At 43.4% G+C, this 13,792-nt stretch overlaps 1 protein-coding gene across 50 annotated transcripts in view; it reads right to left on the bottom strand.

Annotated features, from left to right (window-relative positions):
- The window catches only part of SORBS1 (sorbin and SH3 domain containing 1), a 331,521-nt gene that overhangs the window by 125,718 nt on the left and 192,011 nt on the right, over positions 1-13,792 (bottom strand). For 29 of the 50 annotated variants that reach the window (XM_060193311.1, XM_060193305.1, XM_060193352.1 and 26 more), the window contains 3 exons: positions 9,574-10,299; positions 8,529-8,894; positions 4,846-4,990 (listed from right to left, as the gene is read on the bottom strand). In XM_060193311.1, coding sequence (XP_060049294.1) covers positions 4,846-4,990; positions 8,529-8,894; positions 9,574-10,299 — 1,237 coding nt within the window. The remainder of the gene's footprint in view (positions 1-4,845; positions 4,991-8,528; positions 8,895-9,573; positions 10,300-13,792) is intronic. The other 21 variants (XM_060193402.1, XM_060193445.1, XM_060193407.1 and 18 more) reach the window with 4 other exon arrangements.

Raw genomic sequence — 13,792 nt, 5'->3', positions numbered from 1 at the left:
TGTGTGCCACTGCCTGGCCCCTTCTTTCTTCCTCTCTGTCTCCTCCTACCTTCTTAATTCCTGGCTGTCACTATTAAATAAATAAAGATAATTTAAAAAAAGAAAGAAAGAAAGACTGTGGTTCCCACTTCCCAAGTATGAGGATGGTCTTCTTTCATGGAATGATAATTTTCCAGAAATGGCATTTAGTAGTGATAGGAATTAGCAACCCTAATGTGATCCCCAGATCATTTGCTGTGCTCCAAAGATAGAGAAATCTGAGAACCTTCAAGCTACTGCTCTGCCTCTGGCCCATGAACCAACAGTAGCACAGACATGCCCCCGTGAGCTTGCTGGGAAATTCAGCATCTTGGGGGCTGGGCAGCGGCACACCTGGTTGAGCTCAAATGTTACAATGCACAAGGAATCAAGTTTGAGACCCCAGTCCCTACCTGCAGGGGGAAAGCTTTGCAAGTGGTAAAGCAGTGTTGCAGGTGCCTCTCTCCCTCCCTCTCTGTCATCTCCTTCCCTCTTGATTTCTGACTATCTTTATCTAATAAATAAATATATAATAAAAAAAAAAGAAAAAAGAAAATGCAGCATGTTGGTTCTACCACAGAGCTTCTAAATCTGAATTTGAAAGTTAAAAAGATTCTTAGGAGTCTATGCACATACAGGCTAAGAAGTTTTTGAACTATAAGGGACTCATCATTTCTTTCAGCCCTGAGGATTTTCTTATTCAAATCCTCCTTCCTAGACTGATGGCAGGCCATCTGCCTCCAGACACATGGTTTGAAAGCTCAGCAAAAAGTGTGTTGTAGGCAGGAAGCTGTGCTGTACATGGCCGTTAGCGCCAGCCAGAGACGTGATATCTCTGTGTTTACCAGGAGTCGGGGTGGGTAGAAGGACTGAAGAGACACGGTTATTGTCATGTTGTCCCTGGGACAGTTCAAGTGAGATGGAGAGAGAGAGAGAGAGAGAGAGAGAGAGAGAGAAAAGGAAAGCCTAATTTAGGATAACTAAGCTAAAATTCCAGAAGTAGAGCAAAGTTCTCATTCCCTCCGAATTCTTTGCAACAGTTAAGTAATTATTTTCACGGGTAGTGTCTCCAAGGCAAAGCAGAACTTAGTCAAGCTGGGTCAGTTCCAAAATCAAGCCAAGCATGCTTGATGATTTGCAAACCAAGCCTGGGAGGGCTAAGCGCTTCCAATCTCCTTCACTCCAGCCTCTCTACTATAGGGCACATAGGAAGCTGCCTTTTAACTCCAAATAGCACATGGTACTTAGATCCTCTTCTGAAGGAAGAAATATGATTCAGATTGTACACTTTTAATCTTTAAACCCAAGAGTAGGGCTTTGATGAAAGAGAAGGCAAGAACCAAAGGCATTTTGGGTAAATAAAAAGAATTCATTTCTTCACGGAAGAAACAAAAAGGACTGTAGACTGGTGAGTGTCATTAAGAGGGACATGGTAAAAGTAGCTGACATTATACTTGGCACTTTCCAAAAACCAAGTTGCCTTGGGAATAAGTCCCATTTTTAGAGAAACTATCTTTCCCTCTGGGAAAGGAATTGACTTGCTTCTACTGAGTGGATTTTTTTTTTTTTTTTGCAGAAGATGAGTCATAAAGAACTTTATGTAGAAACAAAATTCACTTTTCCTGTATTTCAGATATTTTTTTTTGGCCACTAAAAGACATAGCATTGCTGAATGGGGAGTGGGCTCTTAGTTTAGTGTAGGGGAGGGGTTGCAGTCTTTTTTTTTTTTAATTATCTTTATTTATTGGATAGAGACAGCCAGAAATCAAGAGGGTAGAGGGACACAGAAAGGGAGAGAAACAGAGAGATACCAGCAGCCCTGCTTCACCACTTGCAAAGCTTTCCCCCTGCAGGTGGGGACCAGGGGCTCGAACTCTGGTCCATGTGCATTGTGACATGTGCGCTCAACCAGGTACATCCATTTTTTTTAAATATTTTATTTATTTATTCCCTTTTGTTGCCCTTGTTGTTTTATTGTTGTAGTCATTATTGTTGTTGTCGTCGTTGTTGGATAGGACAGAGAGAAACGGAGAGAGGAGGGGAAGACAGAGAGGGGAAGAGAAAGACAGACACCTGCAGACCTGCTTCACTGCCTGTGAAGCGACTCCCCTGCAGGTGGGGAGCCGGGGTTCGAACCGGGATCCTTATGCCGGTCCTTGTGCTTTGCGCCACCTGAGCTTAGCCCGCTGCGCTACAGCCCGACTCCCAGGTACATCCTTTTTAATCTTTTGAAGAACATAGATTCACGCGTGGAAATTTATATGAGAGTCACACACACGGTGAAAAACAAAGCTACTAAAATATTTAAGTTTTCAGTGAAAAAATAGTAAGCATGCAACTATTTTATTCATCTACTTTAAATTTTTTTTCTTTTATTTTTTTTGTCATCACCAGGGCTTCGCTGTTTCTAGGCTGACTTTGTCTTTTTTTTAGATAAGAGACATAGAGGCAGAGAAGCAGAGAGAAAGAGGGAAAGAAAGCAAAGCACCAAAGCTTCCTCCAGTGCAGTGGGGTCTGTGCAAGTACCTGGGTCACACAGAGAGCATGGCACATGTTATCCAAGGGAGCTATTCTGCTCACATCAAAATATTCTCTCCCACCCCTCTTATCCTATGGTCTTGTCAATGTTTCCATTTTATAAATAAATTTTAAAAGATTGTGTGTATGTGTGTATGTGTGTGTGTGTGTGTGTGTGTCTGTCTGTCTCTGTCATACTGGACCCATGACCATTTGCAGTCTCATTACTCCTAGGCAGACGTTTTCTTGTTATTTCAGACAAAGAAAGGGAGAGAGAGAGAGGGAGAGGAGGAAGGAGGGAGACACAGCACTGGGAGCAGCGCTGTGGCACTCCCAGATGGTGCAGGAGCTCAAACTTGGGCCATAAGAATAGCACAACACACACTCAACCACATAAACTAACTATCTGTTGGCCCTTCATCTGCTTTTCAATTGAGGAGCAGGAAACAGTAAATTCCATTAAATATGAACAACAATCAAAAATAGGCTCAGGTCCCCTTGTCAATTAGCTGATGCAGAGAAACAGGGGAGTGGGGGGGGGGGGGACTGTGACATGAGCAAGCAAAGACAAGAAAAGGAAGATTGACTATGAAACTTTGAGTGCAGGATAAGATAATTAAACCTCTACTGACTTAAATTCAGACTGAAAGGCCTTGCCTACACTAAGAAACAACTTGAAAGCTTTACAATGTGTACAACAAAGGGATCTTTGGGAACTAGATTTCAAAAAGAAATACTTGGAATTTAGAATCATTTTATGAATTTTTATGCAGAGGGTCAATCAACATAAATATCCATTACCTCAAAGCACTTCTTCATTTAAAAGGGCCCTTTAGAGAAAGGAAGAATTAACAAAAAGAGGGGCTGGGTGGTAGTGCACCTGGCTGAGTGCACATGTTACGATGTACAAGAACACAGGTTCAAGCCCCTGGTCCCCACCTGCAGGGGGAAAGCTTCACAAGAGGTGAAGCAGTGCTGCAGGTGTCTCTCTGTCTCTCTTCCTCTCTGTCTCCCCCTACTCTCTCAATTTCTTGCTGTTTCTATCCAATAAAGATAAATAAAGATTATAAAAAAGATTATAAATAAAGATTTTTAAAAGTTTTTTTTTTTTTTTTGAGGACAATCAACAAAAAGAGAACACTACTGAATGCAACGATGAAAACTCTCAGCAGAGTGATTTGGAGCCGTGTAGTATAAGGGGCAAACTTCAACAAGAAGATCATGTCCCCAGAGGGTACCACTGAAAGCAGCCAAGTAAAATAAATGCTGGTAAGGACAGAGGCCAGGAGTCAATAAGGAAAAGTTCAGGGCTGGGGAGCTAGCACAGTGGTAACATACAACACTGGCATGCAAGAGGTCCCAGGTTTGATGCCTGGCTCTTTTAAGACCTGAGTGGTGCTTTGATCAAAAACTAGAAACGTTCAGTAGCCTCCATTTCAAAAGTACAAAAAGATTTTTTCCAAGTAGGAAAATTTTCTATCTAACTAAAATATTTCACCCCAAATTCTTAATTTTGGTACTCCAAATTTCTGCTTCCTAGAAAGTTCATGATATTCCTAAGCCACTGATACCACTCACTACTTCAATGAGGTCTTATTGTACCTAGATTTTTCAGAGCAAAACTCTCAAGAAGATTCTCATGATAAGGGATTAAGGTACAGTGGTCCAGGTGGTACAGTGGATAAAGCACTGGACTCCTGAGTGTGAAGTCCCAAGTTCAAGTCCTGGTAGCACATGTGCCAGAGTGATATTCTGGTGCTTTCTTTGCTCTCTTTCCTTCTCCCTCTCCTTTTCTCATTAATAAATAAAACATTTTTTTTTCGTCAGTCTTATGTGAGAATTACTGTTTCTTCTCCCTTTTCTTGCATTTTAATTTTATTAGTGAGTTAATATTGATTTATAATATTATAAGATAATGGGTATAATTCTGCACTGTTCCCACCACTAGACTGCTGTATCACCAGTCTCTTCATTGGAAGCTACAACAGTTTTCCCAAGGTTTAAAAAAAAGGGGGGGACTTAAAGGGCACAGATGTTACAGATGTTTACCTTTGTCTGAACACTCAAGGCTCACAAAACAGGCACCACACCTGCTTCCTTCACACACATGCACTCATTCCCAAACCTGGGTCCTCTAACTGGCTACAGTGCTCTGCTCTGTGGAGCCTAGGGATGAGTGAAGTCAGGCACCAAGCTGTGGGGAAGGATGGGCTTTGTGAACGTTTCTGGGGAATGGCAGAACTCCTGGCCCTGATTTCACAGAATGGCTATGCTTATTCTAGGGAGAAGCACACAGTGAAGCCCTATTACCTCGATTATGTTGCAAGAGCACAATCGTAGGGTTGACAGTGGTGGTTGAGGGGTAGGCAGAGGATGGTTTGCTCACTGATATGAAGGTCTGGGACTCAGTTCCAATGTTGGATGAAGAAGCTTCATTTAGCACAGGGCTTGAATCCTGAAAAAGAAAGCAAACACTGTAACTAACTGTGACCACAGGGGACCTAGAGCTAATAATTTCTAAAAAAAAAAAAAAAAAAAAGATGAAATTCAAAGTTTTACTAGAATTATTATTATTCAAATGTAGTAAATGAGACATAGCATTGATTTCAGTTAGACATCTAATTTGGAAGGCTTATTCTCTTTACGGGTATTAGTAAGGGGGGAGGGAGGGACATAAATGTTACTGAATTTCTCAGCAATCCCATTCATTATTTTTCGCCTGGTAGTTGTGGACAGATCTGGTTACTAAAAAAGCAAATTCAAATCAAATTAGAACATGCACAACTCATGCAATTCCAAACATGGTCCAAGAGTGAGTGTTGGTTTAATTGGGGGAAAAAAAAAGGAAAGTTTAGCGTCCTGGTTGAAGGAAATATGAGACCAGGGAGAACAAGAAATCATAATAGCAGGAATAAGGAAGACTTAAGTATTGGTACTCTTAGGAAACGACTCTTATCATCAACATCCTTGGATAACTTTGACTAGCACTTGCTTCTGGGATTTGGTTATCATCTTAGCCCTCCAGGTACATCCATCAACACAATTAAACTAGATTCTTATTTTTATTGTTGTATATGCACACAATAGCTAACATGGCTGTATATAAAAGAACTTTTTTTTTACTTGCTAAGTCAACAAAAGAGTCCATCTTTTCCTCTCCTAGAATCTCCCTGCTCCTGGTGGATATTATTTTATGGCAAAACTGAGTGAACAAAAATTTCTGAAGTAAAGGATTGTGGAAATCTTGACTTAGAAATGGGAAGTTTCTACACCAAGAATATCAATAAAATCCTGACTACTAATCTAATCTTATCGTGGGAATAATGCTAGCCTTTATAAATATATGAAAACATGGTGCTGGTATGTACTAAGGATATCTAGACAACTTCCACTATCAGACCTTTCAATTCTGCAAAGTTTCTAATTTATAACTTATAGACCCAAAAGGCAGGATGTCATCTTTAAGGCACTGAAGAACAAGACAGTTGCCAGTTGCTCTCCAGGAAATGGTATGGCCCAAGGCAATTAGCATGCTCTAACAGAGATCTACTGCCCTTGTAAGCACTTGCAGGGAACGAATCTTGCCTCCACTTCCTTCTCTCTACACCAAGCACACTGGCCTGCAAACAGCAGGTGCTCTATAAATCCCTGTGGGTGACAGAAGTCAGATTCCAGAAAAGATATATCTGAACAAGCTTTTCATAAAGAGTGCATGTGTCCATCAGGAGAGGATGTGAGTATCAGGACCTAGGACAGTTCCTGACACACAGTAGGAACTTCATAAACACAGGGACTTAGTCCAGTTCTGAAAGTACCCGATGTCACAGGTGTTGGTGATGAACAGCTGCTCAGGCTAATAAGTCTTTTTCCAAGACTTGAGAGGTACAAAATGATCTTGTTTCCCAAGTGTCTTATTCTCAACATTTCAAGATGGGACACAATCATACCTATGTCTTAGTTTACTTCTGAACTAATGTAAGAGAATACAGATAAATGGCATCAGACATCAGTGAAAGATCTGTCATAGTATGCCCAAGAAACACAAAGCAGGCACACAGCTCGTTCAAGTTCTAACTGGACATAGACACAGTAGTTAACCCCTATCTGCAACCTTGGGAGAGCTGCTGTAGCATTTAATGGAGGGACATAGAACTCTGGTGGTGGGAAGGGTGTGACATCACACCCCTGTTATCTTATAATTTTGTAAATCAGTATTCAATTATTAATAAAAATTTAAAAAATAGGGGGACCCGGTAGTGGTACACCTGGTTGAGTGCACATGTTACAGTGCATAAGGTCCCGGGTTCAGGTCCCCAGTCCCCACCTGCAGGGGAAGCTTCATGAGTGGTGAAGCAGGGCTGCAGGTGTCTCTCTCCCTCTCTATCTCCCCCTTCCCTCTTGACTTCTGTCTGTCTCTATAAAATAAATAAAGATTAAAAACTTTAAATAAAATAATAATAAAGTCATAACTGGATGGATTATGTATTAAGCATTTTATAATTTTTACCCTGTGGTACAAGTTGTACTTATGAAACATCACAAAAAATAGCTATGAAATAAAAGAACTAGGCTCAGCTAACATGAATTTTCTTCTTCCTTCTCACACTCAAACAGCTGCAAACAGAGAAGAGCAATCTGTGCCTTGGCCACCATTCAGAGGGGCACCTGCTGTTGACAGTGTTCATTCAGTGGAGGAACCTTCCTCCCTATTTTACTCGCTGGGACCAAATCAGAAGTGATCAGTCCAGTTGAAATCCTCCAGGGATATCTGTATCTGGCTGGTCTCCTCAACATCAGGATCTCCTAGGTCTCATGGTATACTTAGGAGAAAAACATGGAGCTAATTTTTTTTTTTTTTTAAAAAGTCTCCCTGCCCATCATCCCCTGTACACACTAAACCCGAGAACCAGTCCCACCTGAAAGAACCTGTGATAGCAAGGTGTCTGGGCAGAATGCCTGGAACATGGTAGGAATTAAACAGTTCATTGTTAGTCAGTCACTTACTTTTGAGAGTCTGGTCCCTCTCTACCAAGCAGTGCCTCAATGGACACTGCTAATATTGACTGGGTACCCTTTCTGTAACAAGCAGGAGCTTTTCTATCTCTGGGCCCAATGTATTCTGTAGCCTTGTGAAAAGATGTATACACTGTCCCTACCTCATCCACCATTTTGAAATGCACACCGAGGTTTATTCAGATTCTCTCAATTCCCAGGGCTTCTGAGAAGAAAACAAACTGAGTCCTCTGGCCCAGCTTTCTCGCTAAGGTACTTGGGCTTTCCCCTCCAGTGAGGAAAGGCCCTGAGGTGTCAGTACCCCTTAACTTCCTGTCACCACCCAGGGCACTGTAGAAACTCCTGACCGCACACTACTCCAACTCCCAGAAAGGTTCTTTCGTTTAAGGATACAGCCCCAATATCTGTGTCAGGATATTAAATCCACTGACTCAATTAAACTAGGCTCCCATTTAGATTGTTGTCTATTTACACAATCACTGACGTGACTGTACATAAATGAAAGTTTTGTTTACTTGCTAACTCAACCGAAGAGTGCATCTTTTTCTTGCTAGAATCTCCCAGCTCCCACTGGAGAAACCACCAGACAACACCACCTGCTATTGGCTTTTCCACATTCATTTTTTACTTGGCTCTCAGTGTTATATCTGCTCGCTATCCAGAGAGTACAACTAGCCAAAGGAAAAGGCCACAGAGGTGGCTTCCTTTGAAAGAAAACATTTCCCCCCCCTTCTTCCTCAGGCAGATGTGCATTCCAAACAGGACAGAGAGGAAGGACGTGAGAGGAGACCCCTGAAAAACACACACGGGGAGGCATGCACTCTAGTGGAAGCAGACACAAATTCAAATCATCACACGAGCACAGCAGCAGCCAACACTGCCCTCCTCAGCACTTAGTACTTCCGTGAGAAAAGGGTTTTCTACTGCCAGGAGCAGGCATTCAGGAAAAAGTCGTAAGGGAGGGATTCCAGCAAGCTTACGGTACTTGAGACAGCTCCCGTGAGGTCAGGCTCCAAGGATCTGCGGAGACCCTCCGGTACAGGAGGGACCAGCAGAGGAGGTGGTGGTGAGGAGGATGGTGGTGTCTGGCTAACGGGGGGCAAGGGGGCAGGAACGCTGGCTGGCTGGCTGTGGTGGGACCGCCTTTGTAGATGAGGGGGAATGAAATCATCTAGAGTTGGGAAGGTCAGAGGCGAGCTGGCAGGGGCGGTCACCGGGACTGGGGGGCCAAATGTCCCCAGAGATGTTGGCGATCTGGCTGTGCCTTCTTGCCCTCTGTCAGTATTAACAAGGTAGAGGGGGACAACTATTACCTCAGGCTGGGCTGGGCTGGAGGAAGTGGCATCCTGTAGGAGATAAGGGTGGTTGTTACATAAAGGAGGTTGGCGGGGAAGGAGGAATTCCATATTTAAACAGTGGAGAATGGACATGCAATGATGTACTCAGAGAAATATTTAATCGGTGCCCTTTCCTCAGAGTACATGAGACAGTCACTGCGAGCCAGCTGGCCTCCTGACACTCTGTGACACAGAGGGAAGCCCATCCAAGTTTACTTTCCAACCATCTATTTTTGAATCCTTTTTAACACTTTATGAAAAAAAAAAAAGAAGAGGAAGACAGAACAGGCAGGCAAGGCAGGCAGGCAGGCAGACTGTGATGAAGCCCACCCCACCCCTGCCCCAAACTCCTTGCAGAGCCTAAGAGAGTAGGCAGGAAATACAATTTCTTTGACAGTCTATTCTAAAACATACACACGCTGTATGTCTGATTAGTCTACAGATTTCACGCTCTAGCATACTTCCATAGTGACAAAAGGGGGGTGAGAGAGAGAGAGAGAGAGAGAGAGAGAGAGAGAGAGAGAGACAGGACTGTGCTGAGGGGTTTAGAGAGAATTTGGGAATCAAGCTGCTGCAGTTATTAACAGGGGAAGGGGGGAGTGGGACAACCCAGAGAATAGATGGGCTGTTCACGTGAGTTTTGAAAGAGACGGTGCAGGAGACACACAAACATTCCTAATTTCCTTGCCTTGGCTGGATAACACGGCTGCAAAAGGTAAGTTTCTTTTCTCTTCCGGTTTTGGAGATCAGAGGTAACTGGGGGCCCTATCACAGGTGGTCTCACTGCACCTGGGAATGCAGGCCGAGTCCCCAGGGAAGGACTCTCACCATGGTTGGTGGCATAGTTAGGGATGGTAGAGAACAGCTTGGGAGGGTCAGGAGGAGGAGGAGCAGAGGCTGGTGTTCCTGTGGCGGCTGTGCAGGAGACAATGCTGGGAGCCGGTGCTGGTGCTCGAGTGCCTGCAGTCTCCAAGGGAGTGCCTTTGGCTGGGTCACGTGCAGCACCGGAGTTTTCTGATGCCACCCAGCAGATATTATTGGATAAACAGGGTACATATAAGCTGCTGACCTTTTTATTCCTAACTGCCTCATGATGTGGGTTAGAGCTCACATTCTCACTGTAAACTGTCCTGGCAGCCACGTAGTGGTGCTGGGGTTGGGGTGAAGCACTGGGCAGTGTGGGACCTGGAAGCGAGGACCTAGGACACCCCACACCTTGGGGAGCTGATTTGACTGCCAGGGAGTCAGAGATGGGCTGGAGCTGTGAGGGGTTCAGCTGGCTGGGGGTGCTGGGTGGGATGAAAGGCTTTGGTGAGCTCCAGTAGAGGGAGTCTTTGCAGGAACTGTGGGTGGTAGGGGGCTGCCATGCAAAGCAGTCCTCCCTAGGGAGAGGAGGGCGTGGGGGAGAGAGAACCTGAAGTGGTTTAAAAAAAAAATTTTTTTTTAAAGACACAATATCCAAACAGGGACAAAAGAAAGGAGAGGAGAAATAGAAAAGAAGGATGACCATTAGAAATAGCAACATAACATGATGGGAAGAAAAAAAAACAAACAATTCTTAGTTGCGTTCTTAAGCAAATCCTCAGCTTATACTCCTCACAGTCCTTGGTCCTTATATTGTTTTCTTCTGGATAAAGCCAAGGACCAAGTCGTACTCACCTGGAAAGACAGGCCTAATTCTCGCTACGTGACAGGGAAGTGGGGCTCAGCCTAAGTGAAGTGAAACTGTGCTCTAAGTTAGTGTTGCTTGGTAACACTGATCCCTGGGGGCCAGGCAGTATTGCACATAGTAGGGCAGGCATGCTACCAGGCTCAAAGACCCAGGTCCTCACCTGCAGGGGGAAAGCATCATGACTGCTGAAAAAGTGATAACAGGTGTCTCTTTTGCTCTCTCCACCTTTACTCTTTTCCTTGTTTCTGTTTCTACCCAATAAATATAATTAAATAAATAAAAACACCATCTTTGATTGATCTGCACACATATTTTTCAATCCCCCGGTTAAAAAGGGTGCTGATGGGCTAAAAGGCAGTGGAAGAAGACCCAAAGGACCGAGTTTCACATATCTCCTTTCATTAAAGATTTCCTTCTCTAAGCCTTTGGCTTCCAAATTTCAGTCTTTCGGGATGATGGACCTCGTTTGGGAGTGACAGCGTTTTGCAGACATCTATTTTAGTGAGATGAAAAACTGTAGCCATATGCCAACCACTGTACTGTAAACCATTCATTTGCCAATTAAAAAATAATAATAGGGGGCCGGGCAGTAGTGCAACAGGTTAAGCATGGCACAAAGCGCAAGGACTGGCATTAAGGACCCCAGTTTGAGTCGTGGCTCCCCACCTGCAGGGGGGTCGCTTCACAGGCAGTGAAGCAGGTCTGCAGGTGTCTATCTTTCTCTCCCTCTCTCTGTCTTCCCCTCCTCTCTCCATTTCTCTCTGTCCTATCCAACAACAACAACAACAGCATTGGCAACAATAACATTAAAAACAAGGGCAACAAAATGGGAAAAAATGGCCTCCAGGAGCAGTGGATTCACAGTGCAGGCACCAAGCCCCATAATCCTGGAGGTAATAATAATATAACCCTGGAGGTAATAATGATGATGATGATGAAGAAGAAAAAGTTTAAGTTCACTGAAACCACTGAGTGTCTCTTGTTTGCTCCCCTTAGGAAACACAGCATTGGAAGCGTCGTCTTTATTTGTGTTCACTAGAGACAGATGTCTTAATTGAATCCCTGAGATCTAGTGCTCAATTCTGTAAGCACAACAAATTAAGACTTGCCCAGAAGAGAATGCTAAGCACTCGGCATCCATATGTGCTCTTTTCTGGGAGGAAATGATTTGATCAAACTAATTATTAGAAGGAAGACAGGCATGAGATTAAAAGCATGTAGTCTCCCACTTTGGGTGCTAACGGATTAAAAGGACCAAGAAATGAAGTAGTTGATAGGTGTACTGAATTAGGTGATATCTGCTTGATTAGCTTTCAGCCACCTCTGCATTCCTATCAGCTGACCACCAGGCATGGGTTCCTGGAGCAGAGAGGCCAAACTCAGGCTCCTGGCTAAAACCCAAAGGTCTGGTTCCAGCTATAGTTCACCCCCCCCAAACATTTTACTTATTTATTATTAGACAGACACAGAGAGAAATTGAGAGCAGAGAGGGAGAAACAGAGAGACACCTGCAGCCCTGCTTCGCCATTTGTGAAACTTCCTCCCTGTAGGTGGGGACCAAGGGCTTGAACCTGGGTCTTTGCTCACTGTAGTGTGAGAGCTTAACCAGGTGCGCCGCCACTGCCTGGCCCCATAGTTCACTTCTCATTCTCTCTTCCTCCATACAGCCCTGAGCTCTTTCCTGGGTCCCCACAGAGTAGAGAGTCAGTAAATGGGATAAGATCTCTAAACTGCTTCTCATTCCAGTGATAGTCACCTGTCAACCTATTACTAAACTGGAAATTAGACCATAAAATGAGAAACTATCAGTTCCCTAGTATTATGGGATGCATGACTGCTTCCTCATTCTAATGTTAAACCCTGAGGCCCAAGTGATGGTATTTAGAGACAGGATCTTTGGAAGGTAATTAGGATTACATGAGGTCATAAGGGCTGGGTTTCCATGAGGAATTAATGTCTTCTTAAGAGAAGGAAGAAAAACCAGAGCTCTCTCTCTCTTTTTTTCTTAATAATTTTTTATTAGTTATTCATAGTTAGGTATAAGATTATAAGATCACAGTGTATGGTTCCACACCATACCACCAAAGTTCTGTATCCCCACCTCCAACCTCCCAGAGATAACCACCAGAGTTTTTTTTTCATCACCCACGTCACCAAAGGTCTGTGTCCCTATCATAGATAACACCTATAGTTCTCCCACAGTTTGAAATAGGTTGACTTTTTTTTTTCCACATTCATATCCTCAATTCTCTGTATTCCACATATGAGTGAAACTAGTTCGTAGTTGTCCTTCGTCTTCTTACTTGCTTTACTCAGCATCATCTTCTCCGGTTCCATCCACTGTACCCCAAAGGACACAATATCATCTTTTTAAAAAATTATATATATATATATATGTATACATATATATATATATATTTTACATTTACTTATTTTCCCTTTTGTTGCCCTTGTTTTTTTTTTTTTTTGGTTGTTGTTGTAGTTATTACTGATGTTGTTATTGATGTTGTCGTTGTTGGATAGGACAGAGAGAAATGGAGAGAGGAGGGGAAGACAGAGAGGGGGAGAGAAAGATAGACACCTGCAAACCTGCTTCACCGCCTGTGAAGCGACTCCCCTGTAGGTGGGGAGCCGGGGGCTTGAACAGGGATCCTTACGTGGTCCTTGCACTTTGCGCCACAAGCACTTAACCCACTGCGCTACTGCCTGACTCCCAGCAGCATCTTTTTTATTACTGCATAATACTCTATTGAGTATATGTCCCATAACTTTTTTACCCAGTCATCTGTCGAAGGGCATTTTGGTTGTTTCCAAGCTTTTGCTCTTGTGAATATAAATGCTATGAACGTGGGGGGGAGGGCGGGGGGTGGTGCATATATCCCTTCCAATCAGTTTATTTTTATCTTTTGGGTATATGCCTAGTAATATCATAAGATATTTCCTTTTGTATTTGTATCTCTTTACATGACGTTAGGATACAATGAGCTGACTATATAAGCCAGAGAGTCTTAAATGGGAATTGAATGGCTGACATCTTGTTAGTGCACAGGATGGTGAGGCATACAGGCCTGCTGTTTAAGGCTTCTGGGGTATTATGCTATAGCAGTGCTGGAGACACAAAGATGTGCTTCACTGTCTGTGATCTTGAAAGACCGTCCAAATGCTAGGTGAAAATCCAGAACATTTCTCCAAATTACACAGGTAAGGAAAATTAGAATTTGGTCAAAACTACCAG

The sequence above is a fragment of the Erinaceus europaeus genome, chromosome 1, assembly GCF_950295315.1.
Source record: "Erinaceus europaeus chromosome 1, mEriEur2.1, whole genome shotgun sequence".
NCBI classification, from domain to species: Eukaryota; Metazoa; Chordata; class Mammalia; order Eulipotyphla; family Erinaceidae; genus Erinaceus; species Erinaceus europaeus.
The sequence above is the reverse complement of the archived record's forward strand: the minus strand, read 5'-3'. Positions and strand labels throughout refer to the sequence as shown.